This window comes from Nerophis ophidion, linkage group LG20 (genome assembly GCF_033978795.1).
Source record: "Nerophis ophidion isolate RoL-2023_Sa linkage group LG20, RoL_Noph_v1.0, whole genome shotgun sequence".
Lineage (NCBI taxonomy): Eukaryota > Metazoa > Chordata > Actinopteri > Syngnathiformes > Syngnathidae > Nerophis > Nerophis ophidion.
In genome coordinates this window covers 24669536-24697080 of record NC_084630.1, presented here as the reverse complement: position 1 = coordinate 24697080, position 27545 = coordinate 24669536, and the positions used below count along the sequence as shown (strand labels likewise).

The following is a 27545-nucleotide window of genomic DNA, read 5'->3' as shown; positions in this document are numbered from 1 at the left end:
CGGAAGGTTGTTTGGATTGTGTCATATAGGTAAATTGGGGGCGGCATGGTGTAGTGGGTAGCGTGGCCGTGCTAGAAACCTGAGGGTTGCAGGTTCGCTTCCCACCTATTGACATCCAAATCGCTGCCGTTATGTCCTTGGGCAGGACACTTCGCCCTTGCCCCCGGTGCCGCTCACACTGGTGAATGAATGGTGGTCGGAGGTGCAAACTGGCAGCCACGCTTCCGTCAGTCTACCCCAGGGCAGCTGTGGCTACAGATGTAGCTTACCACCACCAGGTGTGAATGAATGATGGGTTCCCACTTCTCTGTGAGCGCTTTGAGTATATAACAATAGAAAAGCGCGATATAAATCTATCCATCCATCCATTTTCTACCGCTTATTCCCTTTTGGGGTCGCGGGGGGCGCTGGCGCCTATCTCAGCTACAATCGGGCAGAAGGCGGGGTGCACCCTGGACAAGTCGCCACCTCATCGCAGGGCCAACACAGATAGACAACATTCACACTCACATTCACACACTAGGGCCAATTTAGTGTTGCCAATCAACCTATCCCCAGGTGCATGTCTTTGGAAGTGGGAGGAAGCCGGAGTACCCGGAGGGAACCCACGCATTCACGGGGAGAACATGCAAACTCCAAACAGAAAGATCCCAAGCCTGGATTTGAACCCAGGACTGCAGGACCTTCGTATTGTGAGGCAGACGCACTAACCCCTCTGCCACCGTGAAGCCTATTCCATTATTATTATTATTATTATTATTAAATTATGTGCAACTAGTCCCATTGATGTACAATTAATAGCCAGCGATTTTAGTTACTTTTGTCTGTCTCCAGATGGCGACAAAATGGGGGCTAGCAGGCCGTTAGCCGCCATTATATGTTTTCATTATATGCAAACATCAAATTGCTTGTTTGGACTCTCGGGCCAAATTGAAGACGGCGGCGGGCCGCAGTTTGGTCACCCCTGATCCACGTGTTCCACACTTTTAGTCTTGGATCAACTTTGTGGAAAGTTTAACATTTACAAAATAAACTGCAGGACAAAGGCGTTAAACCTGAACTATATAAGAAGACGTCAACATCAACTTTCCGTCTCAAGAGGAGTCAGGTGACTTTCTATCAGGACGCTGTCGTGTTGGAGGTTAACTGGGACGTGTGTCCCAGGAGATAAGAACTATTTGTTTTATTTTTAACTGTCAGATTTAGGGCAGGAAGTGGAACACGTGGCAAAAAAAAACAAACTTTTCCAGCCACACTGCTGGGAGGACCTGCTTTTAGATGTTGCCTGTGCACAATGTCTGGACAAAATTTGAAAGGTCAGGGGTCAGGACTTCAGGTGGACCTCCCAGGAGCCAATTAAGGGCTGCATTTCTTCATTGGAATCTATTGCTATAATTAGGGAAGGGTAACGTTCACATCAGAAGCCATACACTATTAAATATCACGTACTGCATGCAATTGCATATCTTTTCAAATTCAATATTACCACAATATTGTATTATCATGTACAAAGCCCGTTTCCATATGAGTTGGGAAATTGTGTTAGATGTAAATATAAACGGAATACAATGATTTGCAAATCCTTTTCAACCCATATTCAGTTGAATATGCTACAAAGACAACATATTTGATGTTCAAACTCATAAATATTTTTTTTTTGCAATTAATCATTAACTTTAGAATTTGATGCCAGCAACACGTGACAAAGAAGTTGTGAAAAGTGGCAATAAATACTGATAAAGTTGATGAATGCTCATCAGACACTTATTTGGAACATCCCACAGGTGTGCAGGCTAATTGGGAACAGGTGGGTGCCATGATTGGGTATAAAAGCAGCTTCCCAAAAAATGCTCAGTCTTTCACAAGAAAGGATGGGGCGAGGTACACCCCTTTGTCCACAACTGCGTGAGTAAATAATATACTTTGATGAGTTCATGTGCCGTGTCAGCTAACTTTAACTTATCTTCATCTTGTTGGTAACATGATGGAATTCATCTCATTGCACTCAGCATCAAGGGTTGGAATTGGGGGTTAAAACAACAAAAATGATTCCCGCTGCTCCTCACTGCTCCCCTCACCTCCCAGGGGTTGATCAAGGGTGATGGGTCAAATGCGGAGAATAATTTCACCACACCTGGTTTGTGTGTGACAATCATTGCTACTTTCACTTTTATTTTATTTCAACCCAGATTAAATTGTCATTTAGAGGTCATTTTGGGCAATAAGCAAACAATTAAGGCAGCAGCTATTGTTTAGTTTTTTTGTGATCGAGTTTTCTATCAAATAATTCACATTTCAGCTGGCCAGATCCATGGAGTAAAATAATCGATATTTTTAATTAAAAAATAAATTCTGGCCAGCCACATTTTATTTGGGCCGCAAAAGCCAGGAAAAATAAAGTAGACATAAAAATAACTTATCTTTCTGTGGAGAGGCGGAGCTGACGGGCCGACAGAGCGGCAGGGCACGCTGGACCCCGGCCCAAGATGGCAGCGAGGAGGCGGAGAAGTCGAGTGGGCGGCGAGGTGGGGCGTGCCGGGAATGACGCCGCAGGCGAGATCAGGTGTGTGGATCTCAAACCTGGACACAATCAATGTATCTCTTCTCAATGTATAAAAGGGGAGGAGGAGGAGAGATGGGAGGAGTTGGAGAGCATGCAACACCTGCAGCAGTGAATAGAGAGCGGAAGAGACGGAGAGCAAGACGGGGGCGGCTGAAAAGCGCCCGAGGAGCGAGCAGTGGAGGAAGGAGCTGAAAAGTGACCAGACCTGCAGACAGAGCTTATTGAAAAATAAAGCAAGTCAAACCTGCTCAAGCAATGTCCTTCCTTGATGGTCCTGGGAACCCGCATGACGGCAAGAGTCCGTGACATTTTCTTAGCAAGTATATATGTTGTTCATTTTGACAATTGCACTTAATGCCATCCTATATGCGACAAATATATTTCATATATTGCAAACATCATTTTAGGAAATATCTGCTTGATTAATGAAGTTATCCATCAAACTGTCCACTAAAGCACAGTAGATTTTACAGTTAAAAAAAAGTTTTTACTATGCCAAAAAAAAGGGTTATTCCATGTTCAGTAATGCTGTAAAATATATTTTATGGTAAAATTCTGACAGTTTTTTTCCTACAGTGTACGCAAGTAAATATAATTGCGTATTACTATCACGAGACGCATTAAAGTTCATATATATATATATTCGCTGTTACCATGAATTGACGTGGACCCCGACTTAAACAAGTTGAAAAATGTATTGGGGTGTTACAATTTAGTGGTCAATTGTACGGAATATGTACTGTACTGTGCAATCTGATAAAACTTTCAAACACTCTGAGGGCCGCCATGACTGCAATGTGGCCCTCAATGAAAACCAGTTTGCCGCTGCTGGATTTTATCCAATTAATCGAAAAGTCAGATAAAAACACATTTTAATGCGTTATTAAAAGGCAAATTGTTGAAATAAACCAGGATTTGACACTTAACGTTCGTTCATTAAAAAAAGGGGAACCAACTCTCAAATGACTACAAAACCCAGACACCATCGCTCTCATGTACGCTTCGTCAGAAACTGTCTGCGTATCTCAAGTTCCGGCCACGCCATTCGATCTGAATTTGATACATTTCTGTTAGTTACACACATTGAACGATTATTCAGAGTTTAGTTTCTAATTGGATTAAATAATAGCCTAAGAATGTTTTTAACGGAGACCTAACGGGTAAAAAAAAAAAAAAATCCACGTTGAAAAATGACGGTGGCGGACATCTTTGGTGCAACCCAAATATTCACTTTTTTTTTAATTGAAAATAAAATGACTAGAGTAACTGTACTGTGGAAATCGATTATTAGTAATAATTTATTACCGTACCGCAGCAAAGTTAACACCAGCGTGTTCGTCATGGAGAAGTGGGACACACCCGGAAACATCCTGTGAATACATCCTGTTTACCAAAATAAAATACATTAAAATACATTTGTTTTGTACAATTTCCATTTAAATGACATTTCTTTCAAATAAAATTGAATGTTTCTGATGAGTGTGATAAGAAAAGTCATAAGAGGAAAAACCATCTTGGAACGCGCACGCGCACAACGCCGCCGTCCTATCACGCCACCAACAGGGTTATTCTTCCCTCCTGTGGCGATTGTAAGCACTTTAAAAACCTGTAAACGTCTCGTTTATTTAGCGTGTTCTCACAACAGAGTGCAAATATTCAACACAAATTCCTAAAAATTGGAAAAAAAGAAATAAAAATAACACATAAATGTCTAGGGTAAAAATACACTCTAATTAAATAGAAAAATAAATACATTCAGGAAAACAAAAAAATGAAAAAAAAATGTTCAGGATTGAGAAGACTCAATCCGTGTTTATTATATAGCATGAGGATAGGCCAGGACGTAGTCTTTCACCTCCATGCTGAGTCCCGGCAAGGTCCTCACCTTGTCTGCGCCATACGTCCGTACCAACGCCCGCCTGCACATCTGCTTGAGGAGCTCTGGCCGCTGCCTGCGGTGTGGGCGGCTCAACTTGTTGTAAAACGCCAGCAGGGCGAAGAGTGAGGGGAAAGTCTTTTGGCATCCGTAGAGAGAGAAGAGCAGCTTGTCCAGCATCACACGGACGCTCACTGGGCCCACGGCGCTCTGGTAGCTCAGCGTGAAGAAGACGTCCGGCTGCCCGCTGTCTCTGCAAGGTCACAAGCAGGAGCGCTTTAGTCGCACTGTGAAGACATTGTGCTGTCGTCATGGTGATGGTTGAATGGTTATTATTAGGACTGTCAAAGTCCATGCACAACTCACTATGAAGAAGAGTTTTGGTTGTGATTGTGTTTATCATTCACCATCCTGATGTAAGATGAAAACAAATATGTTTTTGTTTTGTTTTGCATTTTGATTTGTAATAATCTAGGTGACTAGTAATCCTATTTGCCACTAAATCACTGCAAAAAACATGTAAAACACGCAAAACAATTCTCTTTTTACATCTCCCGACCTGAGTATTAACCCAGCGGAGGACATGTTATAAAAATGGCTTTTTAGCCGCGCCGTGAGAGAACTAACCAGCTCATGCAGATTAAGTGTTGACATACTTGCTGCACAAGATGGCTTAGATTATAAATCATGTTTCTCACCTGCATAGAAAAAAGTTGTCAACATAAAACATTAAATATATTTTTTAAATAAATCTTAATCTATTTGTTTTTTTTACTTGCAGAACATATTTGTATTTCTTTACTTGGTAATTGATTTTTAAATAAAAAATAAAACATATTTTTACTTGCAAATCGTTTTTGTAGTCAAAGATTGTTATTTTAACCTCGCAAATATTTCTTTACTTGCAGAAATGTATTTTGTTCTTGGGGAATAGTTTTATTTATATATATATATATATATATATATATATATATATATATATATTAAAAGTAAAAAAAAATGTAATTACATTTTATTTATTTTTTAATTTTTGAAAAAAAAATTTTTTTGAAAAACATTCAACTTGAAAATCGTTTCATATTTGCAGATTATATATAAAATATATTTTTACTTGCATTTTTTATTTCGTACTTTTAATAAAAACATACTTTTTTAAAAACTTACAAATCGTTCGTTGATAGCAGATATTTGTTTTCAACTTGAAATTAATTTTTTGAATTGTAGAAAAATGTTTACTCGCAGAATATAGTTTTTTGTACTTGCAAATAATTTTTTTAATTCACCCCCAAAAATTTGGACTTGAAATTTTTTTTATTTAAGAAATGTTTTTTTTTTCTTTCTTACAAGTCGTTTTTTTACCTACATATTTTTTTATTAATATAAATATATATATATATATTATATTTTACTTGTAGAATTTTTTTTTTTTTTGCAAAGGTTTTTTTTTTAACTGAAGAAAACTTTTTTATTAAACACATTTTTTTTGCGGATTGTTTTTCTACCTTCAGAATTGGTTTTTTTTACACTTTTGAATCATTTTTTTAACTCATTGATTTTTTTTTATATTTGCTAATTTTTTGACTTGGTACTTGCAAATTGCTTTTTTAATTAAAGAAAAGTTTTTTTTACTTGAGAATATTTACCCGCCTTCCGCCCGATTGTAGCTGAGATAGGCGCCAGCGCCCCCCGCGACCCCGAAAGGGAATAAGCGGTAGAAAATCGATGGATATTTTTTTTAGTTAAAGAAATTTGTTTTGGGGTTTTTGTTAACTTGCAAATGTTTTTTTTTTAATTAAAGAAAATAGTTTTGTTTTTTTTAACTTGGAAATCGTTTTTTTAACCTGCAAATTTTATATACTTGCAAATCGTTTTTTTACTTGCTAAAAATTTTAATTTTGTGAATCATTTTTTCCAATTGGAAAAAAAAATGTTTTTTTAATTGGAAAAATAACGTTTTTTTAATTGAAAAAATAAACTTTTTTATTTTTTTATTTGCAGAATTTATTGTTAATCACAAACCGTTTTTTTCACTGGCAGTAAATGGTGTTTTTGCGAATGGTTGGGTGTGAATAAAAAAACAGTTGTGTCAGTCATTTCACTGACTAACTATCTGAGACAGAATGACAACTATATTGTGCAGGAGTCCTAACAGACTAAGTCAATATTATCCAGACACTAAACAGGAAAGATGACCTCATCAATGCAACAGAGGTGACACAGCAGGTCAGTTCAAAATGAATCCACACTGGAATGACCTGATGAGGAAGGTTCCTGGTGATGAATGGGCCAAAGTCTTGTGTGCCTCCACCATGGACAAGGGTCCCCAGTAGTAAGAACTGTGCAGCAGCTGCTGGTGAGTCTGCCTCACCAGCCTGTACTCTTCCCGGCTGTGGAAAGGTCGCAGATGAGAGGGCAGGATGGCGCTGTCCGCTCCAGTCTCCGCCTGCAAGTGCACACACAACATCAACACACACCCTCCAGTCTTCCACACACCCTCCAGGGCAGTCTTCCACACACACGCCCTCCAGTCTTCCACCCACACGCCCTCCAGTCTTCCACCCACACGCCCTCCAGTCTTCCACCCACACGCCCTCCAGTCTTCCACCCACACGCCCTCCAGTCTTCCATCCACACGCCCTCCAGTCTTCCACCCACACGCCCTCCAGTCTTCCATCCACACGCCCTCCAGCCTTCCATCCACACGCCCTCCAGTCTTCCACCCACACGCCCTCCAGTCTTCCACCCACACGCCCTCCAGTCTTCCACCCACACGCCCTCCAGTCTTCCACCCACACGCCCTCCAGTCTTCCATCCACACGCCCTCCAGTCTTCCACCCACACGCCCTCCAGTCTTCCATCCACACGCCCTCCAGCCTTCCATCCACACGCCCTCCAGCCTTCCATCCACACGCCCTCCAGTCTTCCACCCACACGCCCTCCAGTCTTCCACCCACACGCCCTCCAGTCTTCCATCCACACGCCCTCCAGCCTTCCATCCACACGCCCTCCAGCCTTCCATCCACACGCCCTCCAGCCTTCCATCCACACGCCCTCCAGCCTTCCATCCACACGCCCTCCAGCCTTCCATCCACACGCCCTCCAGCCTTCCATCCACACGCCCTCCAGCCTTCCATCCACACGCCCTCCAGCCTTCCATCCACACGCCCTCCAGCCTTCCATCCACACGCCCTCCAGCCTTCCACACACCCTCCAGTCTTCCACACACCCTGCAGGGCTTCGCAGGCGTTTTGGGGTGATTGTTGGGGCCTAAAAAGCCTGAATTTGCAGAATCTTTTTTCAAAATGTTGCAGCAAAAGTTGTGATGTTTTATTGTTTTTCAAAACTAATCAAATATTTTTTGATTTTATTCTTGTGACCTTAAAAAGCACACGATTGCAACATAAAGTGCAAAACAAATATAGTATTGATATCTTACTCCTTTTACTTAAACTACACTAGATGGCAGTAAATCCACACAGTCAGAGCTCTTCCAAAAAGTTCAATTTTTACGTGAAATACTGCAGCAATTTAACTGTGTTTATTTTTTACCGGCTTCCTCCCACTTCCAAAGACATGCACCTGGGGATAGGTTGATTGGCAACACTAAAATTGACCCTAGTGTGTGAATGTGAGTGTGAATGTTGTCTGTCTATCTGTGTTGGCCCTGCGATGAGCTGGCGACTTGTCCAAGGTGTACCCCGCCTTCCGCCCGATTGTAGCTGAGATAGGCGCCAGCGCCCCCCGCGACCCCGAAAGGGAATAAGCGGTAGAAAATGGATGGATGGATGGATGGATAAAATACTGCTGGGATACAAGTTTTCTTTTTTTAATTTCCATCCATCCATCCATTTCCTACCGCTTATTCCATTTTTGGGGTTGCGGGGGAGGCTGGCGCCTATCTCAGCTACAATTGGGCTTTATGTAAAATACTGCTAGGATACAAGTTTTATTTTTATTTTTTAAATTTATGTAAAATACTGCTGGGTTACAAGTTTTATTTTTATTTTTTAAATTTACGTAAAATACTGCTGGGATACAAGTTTTATTTTTATTTTTTAAATTTACGTAAAATACTGCTGGCATACAAGTTTTATTTATTTATTTTTTTATAATTTACATAAAACACTGCTGGGATACAAGTTTTATTTTAATATTTTTAATTTACGTAAAATACTGCTGGGATAAAAGTTTTATTTTATTTTTTAAATTTTAGGTAAAATACTGCTGGGAGACAAGTTTTTATTTTTTAAATTTACGTAAAATACTGCTGGGAGACAAGTTTATTTCATTATTTAAATTTATGTAAAATACTGCTAGGATGCAACTTTTACATTTTTTTTATTTACATAAAATACTGCAGGGATACAAGTTTTAAAAAAAAAAAAAGTTTAATTCACCTAAAATACAGCTGGGATACAAGTTTTGTTTTTATCATTTAATTTAACCTATGTAAAATACTGCTGGGATACAAGTTTTGTTTTTATTATTTGATTTAACCTATGTAAAATACTGCTGGGATAAAAGTTTTTTTTATTTTTTATTTTTTTACTTTACGTAAAATTATGCTGGGATACAAGTTTTTTTTTCAATTATTTAATTTATGTAAAATACTGCTGGGATACAAGTTTATTTTTTATTTTTTAAATTTACGTAAAATACTGCCGGGATACAATTTTTTATTTTAATTTTAAATTGACCTAAAATACTGCTGTGATGCAAGTTTTGTATTTATTATTTAATTCAACCTATGTAAAATACTGCTGGGATAAAAGTTCTTTTTTAATGTTTTTAATTTTAAATTTATGTAAAATAATGCTGGGATACAAGTTTTATTTTTATTTTTTAAATATACGTAAAATACTGCCGGGATACACTTTTTTTTTTTTTTTTTTAATTTACGCAAAATACTGCTGGGATAAAATTATTATTTTTTTTTTAATTTACGCAAAATACTGCTGGGATACAAATTTTATTTTTATTTTTTAAATTCATGTAAAATACTGCTGGGATACAAGTTTATTTCATTTTTTAAATTTATGTAAAATACTGCTAGGATGCAACTTTTACATTTTTTTATTTATATAAAATACTGCAGGGATACAAGTTTTTTTAAAGAAAAGTTTAATTCACCTAAAATACAGCTGGGATACAAGTTTTGTTTTTATTATTTAATTTAACCTATGTAAAATACTGCTGGGATACAAGTTTTGTTTTTATTATTTGATTTAACCTATGTAAAATACTGCTGGGATAAAAGTTTTTTTTTTTTTCTTTTTTTTTTTTACTTCACGTAAAATTATGCTGGGATACAAGTTTTTTTTCAATTATTTAATTTATGTAAAATACTGCCGGGATACAATTTTTTTTTTTAATTTTAAATTTACCTAAAATACTGCTGTGATGCAAGTTTTGTATTTATTATTTAATTTAACCTATGTAAAATACTGCTGGGATAGAAGTTCTTTTTTTTTGTTTTTTTTTTTAATTTATGTAAAATAATGCATGAATACAAGTTATATTTTTATTTTTTAAATATACGTAAAATACTGCCGGGATACACTTTTTATTTTTTAATTTTTTAATTTATGCAAAATACTGCTGGGATAAAATTATTATTATTATTTTTTTAATTTACGCAAAATACTGCTGGGATACAAATTTTATTTTTATTTTTTAAATATACGTAAAATACTGCCGGGATACACTTTTTTTTTTTTTTTTTTAATTTACGCAAAATACTGCTGGGATAAAATTATTATTTTTTTTTTAATTTACGCAAAATACTGCTGGGATACAAATTTTATTTTTATTTTTTAAATTCATGTAAAATACTGCTGGGATACAAGTTTATTTCATTTTTTAAATTTATGTAAAATACTGCTAGGATGCAACTTTTACATTTTTTTATTTATATAAAATACTGCAGGGATACAAGTTTTTTTAAAGAAAAGTTTAATTCACCTAAAATACAGCTGGGATACAAGTTTTGTTTTTATTATTTAATTTAACCTATGTAAAATACTGCTGGGATACAAGTTTTGTTTTTATTATTTGATTTAACCTATGTAAAATACTGCTGGGATAAAAGTTTTTTTTTTTTTCTTTTTTTTTTTTACTTCACGTAAAATTATGCTGGGATACAAGTTTTTTTTCAATTATTTAATTTATGTAAAATACTGCCGGGATACAATTTTTTTTTTTAATTTTAAATTTACCTAAAATACTGCTGTGATGCAAGTTTTGTATTTATTATTTAATTTAACCTATGTAAAATACTGCTGGGATAGAAGTTCTTTTTTTTTGTTTTTTTTTTTAATTTATGTAAAATAATGCATGAATACAAGTTATATTTTTATTTTTTAAATATACGTAAAATACTGCCGGGATACACTTTTTATTTTTTAATTTTTTAATTTATGCAAAATACTGCTGGGATAAAATTATTATTATTATTTTTTTAATTTACGCAAAATACTGCTGGGATACAAATTTTATTTTTATTTTTTAAATTCATGTAAAATACTGCTGGGATACAAGTTTATTTCATTTTTTAAATTTATGTAAAATACTGCTAGGATGCAACTTTTACATTTTTTTATTTATAGAAAATACTGCAGGATACAAGTTTTTTTAAAGAAAAGTTTAATTCACCTAAAATACAGCTGGGATACAAGTTTTGTTTTTATTATTTGATTTAACCTATGTAAAATACTGCTGGGATAAAAAAAATTTTTTGTTTTTTTTTACTTCACGTAAAATTATGCTGGGATACAAGTTTTTTTTCAATTATTTAATTTATGTAAAATACTGCTGGGATACAATTTTTTTATTTTATTTTAAATTTACCTAAAATACTGCTGTGATGGAAGTTTTGTATTTATTATTTAATTTAACCTATGTAAAATACTGCTGGGATACAAGTTTTTTTTTTTTGTTTTTTTTTTAATTTACGTAAAATTATGCTGGGATACAAGTTTTTTTTTTTTATTATTTAATTTATGTAAAATAATGCTGGGATACAAGTTTTTATTTTATTTTTTAAATATACGTAAAATACCGCCGGGATACAATTTTTTTTAATTTTATTTTTAATTTACGCAAAATACTGCCGGGATAAAATTATTATTATTTTTTTAATTTACGCAAAATACTGCTGGGATACTGTGACAGTTTGACCCCACACTGTCACTGTTTGACCTTTGGCTTCCTCTCAAACCGGGCACATTTGTTCAACATGGACACACAAGCTTAACATGGACACACTACAAACATTCAACAGTGTTAGTGAAAAGGCTCAACAAACAAATTGTAACATCTCACTCACCATGGCTCTGAAGGTGTGGCTAAAAGAGTCAGGAAGGGGCTGAGGGCTTTATGTAGGTGAGCACACCTGCTTGGACTAATTAGGCCTAATGTGGGCCAAACCATGATCGTCAGTACTGCTGGGATACAAGTTTTATTTTTATTTTTTTAATTTACGTAAAATACTGCTGGCATACAAGTTTTATTTATGTATTTTTTATAATTTATGTAAAACAATGCTGGGATACAAGTTTTATTTTAATTTTTTTAATTTACGTAAAATACTGCTGGGATACAAGTTTTATTTGTATTTTTTTAATATATGTAAAATACTGCTGGGATACAAGTTTTATTTTTATTTTTTAAATTTACGTGAAATACTGCTGGGATACAAGTTTTATTTTTATTTTCTGAATTTATGTAAAATACTGCTGGGATACAAGTTTTATTTTTATTTTTTAATTTACGTAAAATACTGCTGGGATACAAGTTTTATTTATTTATTTATTTTTAATTTTACGTAAAATACTGCTCGGAGAAAAGTTTTTATTTTTTTAATTCACGTAAAATACTGCTGGGATACAAGTTTATTTCATTTTTTTAATTTACGTAAAATACTGCTAGGATGCAACTTTTAAATGTTTTTATTTACATAAAATACTGCAGGGATACAAGTTTTTAAAATAAAAAGTTTAATTCACCTAAAATACTGCTGGGATACAAGTTTTGCTTTCCATCCATCCATCCATCATCTTCCGCTTATCCGAGGTCGGGTCGCGGGGGCAGCAGCCTAAGCAGGGAAACCCAGACTTCCCTTTCCTCAGCCACTTCGTCTAGCTCTTCCCGGGGGATCCCGAAGCGTTCCCAGGCCAACCGGGAGACATAGTCTTCCCAACGTGTCCTGGGTCTTCCCCGTGGCCTCCTACCAGCTGGACGTGCCCTAAACACCTCCCTAGGGAGGCGTTCGGGTGGCATCCTGACCAGATGCCCGAACCACCTCATCTGGCTCCTCTCGATGTGGAGGAGCAGCGGCTTTGCGTTGAGCTCCTCCCGGATGGCAGAGCTTCTCACCCTATCTCTAAGGGAGAGCTCCGCCACCCGGCGGAGGAAACTCATTTCGGCCGCTTATACCCGTGATCTCATCCTTTCGGTCATGACCCAAAGCTCATGACCATAGGTGAGGATGGGAACGTAGATCGACCGGTAAATTGAGAGCTTTGCCTTCCGGCTCAGCTCCTTCTTCACAACAACGGATCGATACAACGTCCGCATTACTGAAGACGCCGCACCGATCCGCCTGTCAATCTCACGATCCACTCTTCCCCCACTCGTGAACAAGACTCCTAGGTACTTGAACTCCTCCACTTGGGGCAGGGTCTCTCCCAACCCGGAGATGGCACTCCACCCTTTTCCGGGCGAGAACCATGGACTCGGACTTGGAGGTGCTGATTCTCATTCCGGTCGCTTCGCACTCGGCTGCGAACAGATCCAGTGAGAGCTGAAGATCCCGGCCAGATGAAGCCATCAGGACTACATCATCTGCAAAAAGCAGAGACCTAATCCCGTGGCCACCAAACCGGATCCCCTCAACGCCCTGACTGCGCCTAGAAATTCTGTCCATAAAAGTTATGAACAGAATCGGTGACAAAGGACAGCCTTGGCGGAGTCCAACCCTCACTGGAAACGTGTCCGACTTACTGCCGGGAATGCGAACCAAGCTCTGGCACTGATCGTACAGGGAGCGGACTGCCACAATAAGACAGTCCGGTACCCCATACTCTCTGAGCCCTCCCCACAGGACTTCCCGAGGGACACGGTCGAATGCCTTCTCCAAGTCCACAATGCACATGTAGACTGGTTGGGCAAACTCCCATGCACCCTCAAGAACCCTGCCGAGAGTATAGAGCTGGTCCACAGTTCCACGACCAGGACGAAAACCACACTGTTCCTCCTGAATCCGAGGTTCGACTATCCGGCGTAGCCTCCTCTCCAGTACACCTGAATAAACCTTACCGGGAAGGCTGAGGAGTGTGATCCCACGATAGTTGGAACACACCCTACGGTCCCCCTTCTTAAAGAGAGGAACCACCACCCCGGTCTGCCAATCCAGAGGTACTGCCCCCGATGTCCACGCAATGCTGCAAAGTCTTGTCAACCAAGACAGCCCCACAGCATCCAGAGCCTTAAGGAACTCCGGGCGGATCTCATCCACCCCTGGGGCCTTGCCACCGAGGAGCTTTTTAACTACCTCAGTGACCTCAGCCCCAGAAAAAGTTTTGTTTTTATTATTTAATTTAACCTATGTAAAATACTGCTGGGATACAAGTATTGTTTTTATTATTTAATTTAACCTATGTAAAATACTGCTGGGATAAAAGTTTTTTATTTTTTTTATTTTTTTATTTACGTAAAATTATGCTGGGATACAAGTTTATTTTTTTATTATTTAATTTATGTAAAATACTGCTGGGATACAAGTTTTTTTTTTTTTTTAATTTCCGTAAAATATTGCCGGGATACAAGTTTTGTTTTTATTATTTAATTTAACCCATGTAAAATACTGCTGGGAGACAAGTTTTTTTTTTTTAAATTTACGTAAAATACTGCTGGGATACAAGTTTATTTCATTTTTTTAATTTACGTAAAATACTGCTAGGATGCAACTTTTACATTTTTTTATTTACATAAAATACTGCAGGGATACAAGTTTTTAAAAAAAAAAGTTTAATTCACCTAAAATACTGCTGGGATACAAGTTTTTTTTTTTTTTTTTTTAATTTACGTAAAATTATGCTGGGATACACGTTTTTTTTATTTTTATTTAATTTATGTAAAATACTGCTGGGATACAAGTTTTTTTTTTTTTTTTTAAATTTCCGTAAAATACTGCCCGGATACAATTTTTTTTTTAAATTTTAAATTTACGTAAAATACTGCTGGGATACAAGTTTTGTTTTTATTATTTAATTTAACGTATGTAAAATACTGCTGGGATACAAGTTTTTTTTTTTTTTTTTTTTTTAATTTACGTAAAATACTGCCGGGATAAAAAATTTTTTTTTTTTTTTTTAATTTACGCAAAATACTGCTGGGATACTGTGACAGTATGACCCCACACTGTCACTGTTTGACCTTTGGCTTCCTCTCAAACCGGGCACATTTGTTCAACATGGACACACAAGCTCAACATGGACACACTACAAACATTCAACAGTGTTAGTGAAAAGGCTCAACAAACAAATTGTAACATCTCACTCACCATGGCTCTGAAGGTGTGGCTAAAAGAGTCAGGAAGGGACTGAGGGCTTTATGTAGGTGAGCACACCTGCTTGGACTAATTAGGCCTAATGTGGGCCAAACCATGATTGTCAGTAACTGGGTGTTGAAGAGGGACACTGGACATTTGAAAGTTGTGTTGTCTAAGCCTGGATACACCGGGTACAAAAATGACTGCTTTACAAATACACGGCGATGAGGCTGGACCAGACGACTATGGCGGAGGAGCATGAAGCTGAATGGAACACCGAGAAGTCTGAAGAAGACGTCAAAGGTTTTGAGAACTCTGGGGCTAGGCGTAAGCAGCTTAGGAAGAGGTCTGGGAAGGCTAGGTGGTCTGCTGAGCCACTAAGGACTGAAAGAGTGCTAGGTGATCCTATCCTGGTTAACATGTTCCAAGACTTTTAAATTGGACAGCAACGTAGGGAAGCTGTTTTAGTTCGTGAACTCCAGGAGTTAAAAACTGTCTGTATAAGGCTTAGCCTAGATCACTCACTCACTAACCAAAATGCTAACCGTCCTGATGATAGTCGTTGTGAGCAGTCACCCAAACCCAGAACTCGCCCACATTCAACTCATAGTCTTCAAGCGTCGCCGTCCAGGGATGCCTTGCCACCTGACCATCATCTCCGACAAGGCCCGAAGATGCTCCCTTTTCAGCGGGGTAGGGACATCGAAAACTTCCTTGTCCGCTTCGAGCGCATCGCTCGCACCTGGGGCTGGCCTCAGTCTGACTGGGCCTGCCGACTTGTACCACTCTTGACCGGCAAAGCCCTGGATGCTTATTCTGCAATGGAGGAAGATGCTTCCAACATCTACACTGAACTTAAAGAAGCCCTCCTTGCTAAGTTTGATATCTCTCCTGAGACTTATAGGCTCCAGTTCCGGTCAACCTACATCGCCCCTGGTGAATCTCCCAAGGAGATTTACACCAGACTCAAAGGTCTCTACAGAAGATGGATCAAGCCAGAGCAGCGTTCTAAAGAAGACATCGCAGCGCTTATCATTCTAGAGCAAATGCTTCGCATGCTGCCCAACGAAATCAAGACTTGGGTCAAGAAACACGAGCCAGAAGACGGACTTACTGCTGCTAAACTTGCAGTCCAGTACCTGAATGCTCGTAAAGGACTCCGAATGCCAAGGCAGCAGAACAACCTTGGAGCAGCCCAAGGTGCAGCCGACCTGTCACACCAAAGAGGAGTGCAGAAAGCAGGTGGTTCAAGCACCTCAGGGGACAACAGACTGTTCCCAAGACAGAGTCCAGTGAAGGATCTCATCTGCTACCACTGCCAACAGCCAGGGCATCGAGCCCCAGTCTGCCCCTTGAAAGGTCCCAAGCTGTCCAGCTTCTGTCATGTTCCCCATCCATCTGTCCCAGCTTCAGCCATGGCACCTGCTCTTGCACCCAATGTTGAACCTGAGGCCAAACCTAACACTGAGCCTATCATGATGCCAGCTTGTGTTAATGGCCGTCCAGTGCAAGCACTGCTGGACACAGGTAGTTCCATGACACTGCTGAACCATTCTTTTGTGTCACTTGGTAATCTTGACTATCAGCATGCCACAACCATTCAATGTGTCCATGGTGATCTAAGAAGATATCCCGTGGCTGATGTGACCATCCTCATCGATGATCAGGCTTTCTTGCTCCGTGTGGGGGTTTTTGACCACATGCCCCATGACATGATCCTGGGCAGAGACTTGCCTATTCTACATGATCTTGTTCATCAGTCACACAAGCAGAAAGCAAAGGCAAGTTCTATTTCAGTCATTCAAAAGGCTTATCCAATACTTACCCGTGCCCAGACAGCCAAGCTAGGGTTGGAGCCTCTTCCTGACTTGGACCCTTCTCTATGCCAGGGTGGTCAGAAGGACACCCCGAAAAGTAAGAGCTAGTGCCGCCTGGAGAAGATCCAAGGTACTCCACTGTTTGGTGATGTGTCAAGCTTGAAACCTGATGAAGAGTGGCAGGTACCCTGAAGACATTCGAGAGCTACAGAGAGCTGATGTCTCACTGGCTCCCCTGCTGGCCAAAGTGAAAGATGCTAACATCCCCTTGCAGCCGAACCAGGGTGAAAAGTATGTCCTGGAGGATGGAGTCCTCGATGTAGCAGATCAACAAGAGAATCGCTTGGTGGTCCCTACCTGCTGTAGGCCCCTTGTACTGCATCTTGCTCACTCCATACCTTGGGCTGGTCGTCTTGGGCAAGACAAGACTCTTGCTCGAGTCAAAGCTCGCTTCTTTTGGCTTATGATGGTCAAAGATGTTATTGAGTACTGTCAAACCTGTCTGCAGTGCCAGAAGATCTCTCCAAGACGACCTGAGAAATCCCCACTAGTCCCTCTTCCTCTCATTGATGTTCCTTTCTGGAGGATTACAATGGATATCGTTGGACCCCTGGATAAAAGCAGTGGAGGCCATGAATACATCCTTGTCCTCTGTGACTATGCCACCAGATTCCCTGAGGCCTTCACACTAAGGAGTATCAAGACTCCCAAAGTCTCTCTGCACATGTAAAGTTCTTCTCACGAGTAGGAATTCCAGATGAAATAATCACGGATCAAGGAACCAACTTAACCTTAGGTGCTTCAAATTGTCATGAAGCACCTTCACAAACAATTTGGGATTACTGGCATTCGCACCACCCCCTATCATCCACAAACCGATGGGTTGGTGGAACGCTTCAACCAAACCCTGAGGTCCATGCTGAGGAAGTTTGTAGACGACACCGGTCGAGACTGGGAGAAATGGCTTCTCTTCTTGCTCTTTGCCTATCGAGAGGTACCCCAAGCCTCTACCGGGTTTTTCGCCTTTTGAGCTTCTCTATGGGTTCCCTGTTCAAGGTCCCTTGGACCTCTTAAAGAAATCCTGGGAATCCAAGTCACCTGCAACACAAGGGGTTCTTTCTCATGTGCTGCAGATGCGAGACCTGCTGGAGCAATACAGGGCTAAGGCAAGGGAACATCTTGAAAAGGCCCAGATGAAACAGAAGATGTGGTATAACCAGAAAGCACGACACAGGGTGCTACAACCAGGTCAAAAGGTCACGCTCTTGCTTCCAACCTCAAGCCATAAACTGCTGACCCAATGGCAAGGTCCTTACTCCGTGGTCAGACAAGCTGGTCCAGTCACTTATGAAATATCACATCCGGATAAAGGAAAGGTATCCCAATTGTATCACATCAACCTTCTGAAGGAATGGAAGGAGAGGAAATCCTCTTTGGAAGTAAAGGATGTCCAGGCCAGTCAAGTACACACTCAAAGCAAGGAGTTGCATGAGGAAAAGGTGATGCTGGCATGGGAAGTGGAAATGGAGGATGATGTGGAGGAGACAGATCTGTCCATGCTCACTACACCACAGACACCTGATGTAAGTCACTTGTCTGCACAATCTGCCCTTAAACTCTTGCAAGTGTGTGAAGAATTCCCAGTAATGTTCAGTGGAAATCCAGGAAGAACTCCACTAATTGAACATGTCATTCACTTAAAAACCCCAACACCTATCCGTCAGCGCCCATACAGAGTGCCTGAGCGGATGGTGGAGCCCCTCAACTATGAAATCCAAACCATGCTGGATCTAGGAGTGATTGAACCCTCAAAAAGTGAGTTGTGTAACCCCATTGTCATTGTTCCTAAAAAAGACAACACAATAAGAGTATGTAATGACCTACGCAAAGTGAATGCTGTTTCTAAATTTGATGCTTATCCCATGCCACGTATTGATGAACTTCTTGAGAAGCTCAGCAAAGCTGTGTTCATCACCACCCTTGACCTATGTAAGGGATACTGGCAAGTCCCTTTAAAGAAGGAGTCAAGGGAGTACACCGCCTTCCATGGCCCAAAGGGTCTCTATCATTACACTGTTATGCCGTTCAGACTCCACGGAGCACCCGCAACCTTTCAACGGCTAATGGATCGCGCTCTGCAGGGGTGTGGCCAGTTCTCTGCGGCCTATCTTGATGATGTGGTGGTTTTCAGCACTTCCTGGGAAGACCACCTTGCTCACCTGCATCAAGTCCTGTTTCGGATCCATTCTGCCGGGCTCACTCTTAACACCCAGAAATGTGAGTGGGCCAAAACTGAGGTGTGCTACTTAGGGTACCATCTTGGCAACGGGCAGATACGTCCTCAGGTGGACAAGGTGAAGGCTATCCAAAACAGTCCTAGACCCCGAACCAAGAAGCAGGTCCGGTCATTCTAGGGGCATTCCGGGTGGTACAGAAGATTTGTGCCTCACTTCTCTACCATCACAGCTCCTCTTGTCGAACTGACAACCAAAGCCTCCTCTAATCCAGTCAGATGGGCAGAAACATGTGAAACTGCCTTCAAGAAGGTCAAAGCCATTCTATGCTCTTTTCCGGTCTTACAGAGTCCTGATTTCAACCAACGATTCCTTGTACAAGTTGATGCCTCCGGTGTGGGCCTTGGAGCCGTCCTAGCCCAAGGAAAGGAGGGCGAAGAACAACCGCTTCTCTATCTGATCCGTAAACTGCATCCCAGAGAAACTAGGTACTCTGCCATCGAAAAGGAATGTCTTGCCATCAAGTGGGCTTTGGACAGCCTCCGTTATTACCTTCTGGGACGGACCTTTGATATGGAAATGGACCACCGGGGATTGAGCTGGATCAGATTACGCATGTTTTGAAACGGATGGTTGGAGTGTGAAGGCAGATAGCGAAAACGAAACTAAAGAAGAAACTGAAGCTATTGGGCAAATAGCTATTGAAGCTATTCGGTGATCGCCTTCTAACCAACAATTGCATCTTTTGACCACTGGAGCAACTTAAATCCGTCGATTGGTAAGTGTTTGTTTGGCATTAAATGTGGGTGGAGGGAAAGGCTGAATGCAAATATAGCTACAAATGTACATACAGCTAGCCTAAATAGCATGTTAGCATCGATTCGCTGGCAGTCATGCCGCGACCACATATGTCTGATTAGCTCATATGTCAATAACATCAACAAAACTCACCTTTGTAATTTCGTTGACTTAATCATTGGAAATGCATCTGCTTTGAGTGTCCCCGAAAATCCATACATCTCTGTGCCATATGTCGTAGCTTAGCTGTCGTCGGTAAAATGTGCAGAACAAACGAGGGACTTTCGCATCTTTTGACCACTGGTGCACTTAAATCCGTCGATTGGTATGTGTTTGTTTGGCATTAAATGTGGGTGGAGGGAAACGCAAATATAGCTACAAATGAGGCATAACGATGCAATATGTGCATACAGCTAGCCTAAATAGCATGTTAGCATGGATTATCATGCCGTGCTAATCGATGCACATTCTACGTAAGTCAACTTGAATCCGTCCCTGTTCGTGTTGTTACACCCTCCGACAACACACCGACGAGGCATGATGTCTCCAAGGTACGGAAAACAGTCGAAAAAACGGAAAATAAAAGAGCTGATTTGACTTGGTGTCTGTAATGTGTTTGAGAAAATGTCGGATTGCTTCCCATTGTAACGTCACGGGTGAAAGGTCATCGCTCCGACAGCGAACAGTTGAAAGGCGTTTCAATCGCCAAATTCACACTGTTAGAGTTCGAAAATCGGTTAAAAAAAACATATGGTCTTTTTTCTGCAGCATCAAAGTATATATTGACGCTTACATAGGTCTGGTGATAATGTTCCCCTTTAAGTTTGTACTGCACTGCAAAAACTTAAATCTAAATAAGATTAAATATTTCAAATAAGGGTGATATTTGCTTATTTTTGTCTGATAAGGTAATTCTTCTCACTAAGCAGATTTCATGTGAGAGTGTTTTACTTGTTTTAAAGGTTTTGGTCCTAAATGATCTCAGTAAGACATTACAGCTTGTTGCTGAGATTTGATGACCTATATTGAGTAAAACATGCTTGAAATCAGAATATCAACGGATGCAAAGCTGTGTCATTAACACTGACAAGTATGGGGCCGGTGTGGCGCAGTGGAAGAGTGGCCGTGCGCAACCCGAGGGTCCCTGGTTCAATCCCCACCTAGTACCAACCTCGTCACGTCCGTTGTGTCCTTGAGCAAGACACTTCACCCTTGCTCCTGATGGGTGCTGGTTAGCACCTTGCATGGCAGCTCCCTCCATCAGTGTGTGTGAATGTGTGTGTGAATGGGTGAATGTGGAAGTAGTGTCATAGCGCTTTGAGTACCTTGAAGGTAGAAAAGCGCTATACAAGTACAACCCATTCATTCATTCATCAACTCCATGAGAGATAAGAACTCCCGTGTCACCAGATGGTACTTGGCATTACAGCCCTACTGCATTTAAGTTTTGATCCGAAGTGCGTCATTTTGCAAATAATTTAGGAATTAAGGAAATTGAATGTTGTTTTTTGAGAAAAGTGTTTGAATCCTTTTGAAAAAAGACACACAGTATGTAAAATTGTGTGTAAACAAATGGAAAAAACTGTAAGGCCCTCAGAGATAATCTTATTTGCGCATGGTGCCATCCGCCCCCCACAAAGCATTGGGGAGTAAAATGGCGGACAGAAGAGACAAGCTCAACCTGTAAGTTGCTTGCAAGTTTTTTAATTAAATGAAATTGTTCTAATCCTTGCCAATCTATTTTTACTTGCGAATCGTCGGGCATGAGTAAAAACGTTTTTGTGTGTTCGTGGCATTTTGGCCGTAATTTCACTCCATGTTGAATGAACTTTGTGATCTTGACAAAAATGAGGAAACGTTATCCGATACGATCTCACAACTATGAAGAATAGGTTCCAGTCAATATATTTTTTCAACTTACAGTAATCATTCATGACAAAATGCCCCAAACATGTGATTTCATATAGTAAAACCGGTTTTTTTTTTACAAGTGTGTTTTGTATTTATCAGTGTTGTGTGTAACTCACTCCAATAGTGTCTCATCATTTGAAGTGTGTGTGAGTGACATGACTGTAAAACTGCATTTTTACAAATGCCTGGGTTATTTTGACGAATGGGCATATAAATTTTGACCCGCAATGCGTCATTTTGCAAATAATTTAGGGATTAAGAAAATTGAATGTTGTGTTTTGAGAAAAGTGTTTGAATCCCTTTGAAAAAAGACACACAGTATGTAAAATTGTGTGTAAGCAGATGGAAATATCTGTAAGGCCCTCAGAGATAATCTTATTTGCGCATGGTGCCATCCGCCCCCCACAAAGCATTGGGGAGTAAAATGGTGGACGGAAGAGACAAGCTCAACCTGTAAAATGCTTGCAAGTTTTTTTTAATTAAATTAAATTGTTCTAATTCTTGCCAATCTATTTTTACATGCGAATCGTCAGGCGTGAGTAAAAACATTTTGTGTGTTTGTGGCGTTTTGGCCGTAATTTCACTCCATGTTGTCTGAGCTTTGTGATGTTGACAAAAATGAGGAAACGTTATCCCATACGATCTCACAACTATGAAGAATAGGTTCCAGTCAATATATTTTGTCAACTTACAGTAATCATTCATGACAAAATGCCCCAAACATGTGATTTCATATAGTAAAACTTTTTTTTTTTTACAAGTGTGTTTTGTATTCATCAGTGTTGTGTGTAACTCACTCCAATAGTGTCTTATCATTTGAAGTGTGTGTGAGTGACATGACTGTAAAACTGCATTTTTACAAATGCCTGGGTTATTTTGACGAATGGGCATATAAGTTTTGACCTGAAGTGCGTCATTTTGCAAATAATTTAGGAATTAAGAAAATTGAATGTTGTGTTTTGAGAAAAGTGTTTGAATCCTTTTTAAATAAGACACACAGTATGTAAATTGTGTGTAAGCAAATGGAAAAAACAGTAAGGCCCTCAGAGATAATCTTATTTGCGCATGGTGCCATCCACCCCCCACAAAGCATTGGGCGGACAGAAGAGACAAGCTTAACCTGTAAGATGCTTGCAAGTTTTTTTAATCATATGAAATTGTTGTAATTATTGCCAATCTATTTTTACATGCGAATTGTCGGGCGTGAGTAAAAACATTTTGTGTTTGTGGCATTTTGGCCGTAATTTCACTCCATGTTGTCTGAGCTTTGTGATGTTGACAAAAATGAGGAAATGTTATCCGATACGATCTCACAACTATGAAGAATAGGTTCCAGTCAATATATTTTGTCAATTTACAGTAATCATTCATAACAAAATGCCCCATACATGTGATTTCATATAGTAAAACCTTTTTTTTTTTACAAATGTGTTTTGTATTTATCAGTGTTGTGTGAACTCACTCCAATAGTGTCTTATCATTTGAAGTGAGTGTGAGTGACATGACTATAAATCTGCATTTTTACAAATGCCTGGGTTATTTTGAGGAATGGGCATATAAGTTTTGACCCGAATTGCGTCATTTTGCAAATAATTTAGGAATTAGGAAAATTGAATGTTGTGTTTTGGGAAAAGATTTTGAATCCTTTTGAAAAAAGACACACTGTATGTAAAATTGTGTGTAAGCAAATGGAAAAAACTGTAAGACCCTCAGAGATAATCTTATTTGCGCATGGTGCCATCCGCCCCCCACAAAGCATTGGGGAGTAAAACGGCGGACAGAAGAGACAAGCTCAACCTGTTAGATGCTTGCAAGTTTTTTTTATTAAATGAAATTGTTCTAATTCTTGCCAATCTATTTTTACATGCGAATTGTCGGGCGTGAGTAAAAACATTTGTGTGTTTGTGGCATTTTGGCCGTAATTTCCGTCCATGTTGTCTGAGCTTTGTGATGTTGACAAAAATGAGGAAACGTTATCCGATACGATCTCACAACTATGAAGAATAGGTTCCAGTCAATATATTTTGTCAACTTATAGTAATCATTCATGACAAAATGCCCCAAACATGTGATTTCATATAGTAAAACTTTTTTTTTTTTACAAGTGTGTTTTGTATTTATCAGTGTTGTGTGTAACTCACTCCAATAGTGTCTTATCATTTGAAGTGTGTGTGAGTGACATGACTGTAAAACTGCATTTTTACAAATCCCTGGGTTATTTTGAGGTATGGGCATATAAATTTTGACCCAAAGTGCGTCATTTTGCAAATAATTTAGGAATTAAGAAAATTGAATGTTGTGTTTTGAGAAAAGTGTTTGAATCCCTTTGAAAAAAGACACACAGTATGTAAAATTCTGTGTAAGCAAATGGAAAAAAACTGTAAGGCCCTCAGAGATAATCTTATTTGCGCATGGTGCCATCCGCCCCCCACAAAGCATTGGGGAGTAAAATGGCGGACAGAAGAGACAAGCTCAACCTGTAAGATGCTTGCAGGTTTTTTTTATTAAATGAAATTGTTCTCATTTTTGCCAATCTATTTTTACATGCGAATTGTCGGGCGTGAGTAAAAACATTTTGTGTGTTCGTGGCGTTTCGGCCGTAATTTCACTCCATGTTGTCTGAGCTTTGTGATGTTGACAAAAATGAGGAAACGTTATCCGATACGATCTCACAACTATGACGAATAGGTTCCAGTCAATATATTTTGTCAACTTAAAGTAATCATTCATGACAAAATGCCCTAAACATGTGATTTCATATAGTAAAACCGTTTTTTTTTTTACAAGTGTGTTTTGTATTTATCAGTGTTGTGTGTAACTCACTCCAATAGTGTCTTATCATTTGAAGTGTGTGTGAGTGACATGACTGTAAAACTGCATTTTTACAAATGGCTGGGTTATTTTGAGGAATGGGCATTTAAGTTTTGATCCGAAGTGGGTCATTTTGCTACAATCGGGCGGAAGGCGGGGTACACCCTGGACAAGTCGCCACCTCATCGCAGGGCCAACACAGCGCCCTCCGCGACCCCAAAAAGGGAATAAGCGGTAGAAAATGGATGGATGGATGGGTCATTTTGCAAATAATTTAGGAATTAAGAAAATTGAATGTTGTGTTTTGTGAAAAGTGTTTGAATCCCTTTGAAAAAAGACACACAGTATGTAAAATTGTGTGTAAGCAAATGGAAAAAACTGTAAGGCCCTCAGAGATAATCTTATTTGCGCATGGTGCCATCCGCCCCCCACAAAGCATTGGGGAGTAAAATGGCGGACAGAAGAGACAAGCTCAACCTGTAAGTTGCTTGCAAGTTTTTTTATTAAATGAAATTGTTCTAATTCTTGCCAATCTATTTTTCATGCGAATTGTCAGGCGTGAGTAAAAACGTTTTGTGTGTTTGTGGCGTTTTGGCCGTAATTTCTCTCTATGTTGAATGAACTTTGTGATCTTGACAAAAATGAGGAAACGTTATCTGATACGATCTCACAACCATGAAGAATAGGTTCGAGTCAATATATTTTGTAAACTTACAGTAATCATTTATGACAAAATGCCCCAAACATGTGATTTCATAGAGTAAAACCGTTTTGTTTTTTTTACAAATGTGTTTTGTATTTATCAGTGTTGTGTGTAACTCACTCCAATAGTGTCTTATCATTTGAAGTGTGTGTGGGTGACATGACTGTAAAACTGCATTTTTACAAATGCCTGGGTTATTTTGAGGAATGGGCATATACATTTTGACCCGAAGTGCGTCATTTTGCAAATAATTTAGGAATTAAGAAAATTGAATGTTGTGTTTTGGGAAAAGTGTTTGAATCCCTTTGAAAAAAGACACACAGTATGTAAAATTGTGTGTAAGCAAATGGAAAAAACTGTAAGGCCCTCAGAGATAATCTTATTTGTGCATGGTGCCATCCGCCCCCCACAAAGCATTGGGGAGTAAAATGGCGGGCAGAAGAGACAAGCTCAACCTGTAAGATGCTTGCAAGTTTTTTTAATTAAATAAAAATTGTTCTAATTCTTGCCAATATATTTTCACATGCGAATTGTCGGGCATGAATAAAAACATTTAGTGTGTTTGTGGCATTTAGGCCGTAATTTCCGTCCATGTTGTCTGAGCTTTGTGATGTTGACAAAAATGAGGAAATGTTATCCGATACGATCTCATGAACTATGAAGAATAGGTACCAGTTAATATATTTTGTCAATTTACAGTAATCATTCATGACAAAATGCCCCAAGCATGTGATTTCATATAGTAAAACGTTTTTTTTTTTTACAAGTGTGTTTTGTATTTATCAGTGTTGTGTGTAACTCACTCCAATAGTGTCTTATCATTTGAAGTGTGTGCGAGTGACATGACCGTAAAACTGCATTTTTACAAATGGCTGGATTATTTTGACGAATGGGCATATAAATTTTGACCCGAAGTGCGTCATTTTGCAAATAATTTAGGAATTAAGAAAATTGAATGTTGTGTTTTTGAGAAAAGTGTTTGAATCCCTTTGAAAAGACACACAGTATGTAAAATTGTGTGTAAGCAAATGGAAAAAACCGTAAGGCCCTCAGAGATAATCTTATTTGCGCATGGTGCCATCCGCCCCCCACAAAGCATTGGGGAGTAAAATGGCGGACAGAAGAGAAAAGCTCAACCTGTAAAATGCTTGCAAGTTTTTTAAATTAAATGAAATGGTTCTAATTCCTGCCAATCTATTTTTACATGCGAATTGTCGGGCGTGAGTAAAAACATTTTTGTGTGTTTGTGGCATTTTGGCCGTAATTTCACTCCATGTTGAATGAACTCTGTGATCTTGACAAAAATGAGAAAACGTTATCCGATACGATCTCACAACTATGAAGAATAGGTTCCAGTCAATATATTTTGTCAACTTACAGTATTCATTCAAGACAAAATGCCCCAAACATGTGATTTCATATAGTAAAACCGTTTTTTTTTACAAGTGTGATTTGTATTTATCAATTGACAAAAATGAGGAAGTGTTATCCGATACGATCTCATGAACTATGAAGAATGGGTTCTAATCCCGTGTTGGTGTTCTCACACTCCGATAAAGGGAAAGAATGTGGCCTTTGAAAGTTCCATGTTCCAGTATAATGACAGCTGAGCTAAGTAATGAAAGTGAAACCATGTTCCAGTACAATGACAGATGTAAAGTGAGATAAGTACCTGACACCCGGCTTCAAGTTCCTCCCACCAGAGCCCATCGGGTGTCCCCTCGGCCTGGTTCTGTTGCTCCTGGCTCCCTGGATCGTGGATTTGAGGAGTTCTCGCAGGCTCGTCAGGAGCATGGTTGTGCTTTTCATTCTCTGCTACGGTTTTACCAAGGTTATCTCTAACCATCCTAGAAAAGAGAACCCTCCTGTGGAGCGCCACATGTTGTACTCTTCCCGCTCCTGTTCGCCGCAGGCACAGACCATCAGGCGCTCGGTCCACTTGGCCAGGCCATGCCGCTTCTGGTCCACATCCGGTTCTCAGATCGGATCGCCTCGACTTGAGGGAAGTGCGGGGGCGGAGCAGCTGGAAAACAAAGAAATGTTTACAACACATCAGCACGTAAACATTGATGTCATCACATTACTTTCACAGTTCCCTCAGATATCTTAAAGGGGAACATTATCACCAAACCTATGCAAGCGTCAATATATACCTTGACGTTGCAGAAAAAAGACCAGTATTTTTTTAACCGATCTCCGAACTCTAAATGGGTGAATTTTGGCAAATTAAACGTCTTTCTGTTTATCGGTCTTTTAGCGATGATGTCAGAACGTGACGTCACC

The 27545-nt window shown here is 39.4% G+C and overlaps 1 protein-coding gene and 1 long non-coding RNA gene across 6 annotated transcripts in view; one reads left to right on the top strand and one right to left on the bottom strand.

The window, feature by feature from the left end:
- Positions 1-1766: 1766 nt before the first annotated feature.
- LOC133538911 (uncharacterized) lies at positions 1767-2858 on the top strand. Its single transcript, XR_009803134.1, has 3 exons — positions 1767-1905; positions 2435-2525; positions 2620-2858. It is a non-coding gene; the product is annotated as an uncharacterized LOC133538911 (long non-coding RNA).
- A 989-nt stretch (positions 2859-3847) lies between these two features.
- The window catches only part of socs1b (suppressor of cytokine signaling 1b), a 33497-nt gene continuing 9799 nt past the window's right edge, over positions 3848-27545 (bottom strand). Inside the window, exons 1-4 of one of the 5 annotated variants that reach the window (XM_061880812.1) lie at positions 15001-15017; positions 14874-14938; positions 6695-6882; positions 3848-4692 (exon numbers count right to left, since the gene is read on the bottom strand). In XM_061880812.1, coding sequence (XP_061736796.1) covers positions 4380-4692; positions 6695-6882; positions 14874-14912 — 540 coding nt within the window. In that variant the 5' untranslated portion in view covers positions 14913-14938; positions 15001-15017 and the 3' untranslated portion in view covers positions 3848-4379. Of the gene's footprint in view, positions 4693-6694; positions 6883-11636; positions 11691-11763; positions 11877-14873; positions 15530-26934; positions 27286-27545 lie in introns of those variants that run through there. The other 4 variants (XM_061880809.1, XM_061880811.1, XM_061880813.1 and 1 more) reach the window with 4 other exon arrangements.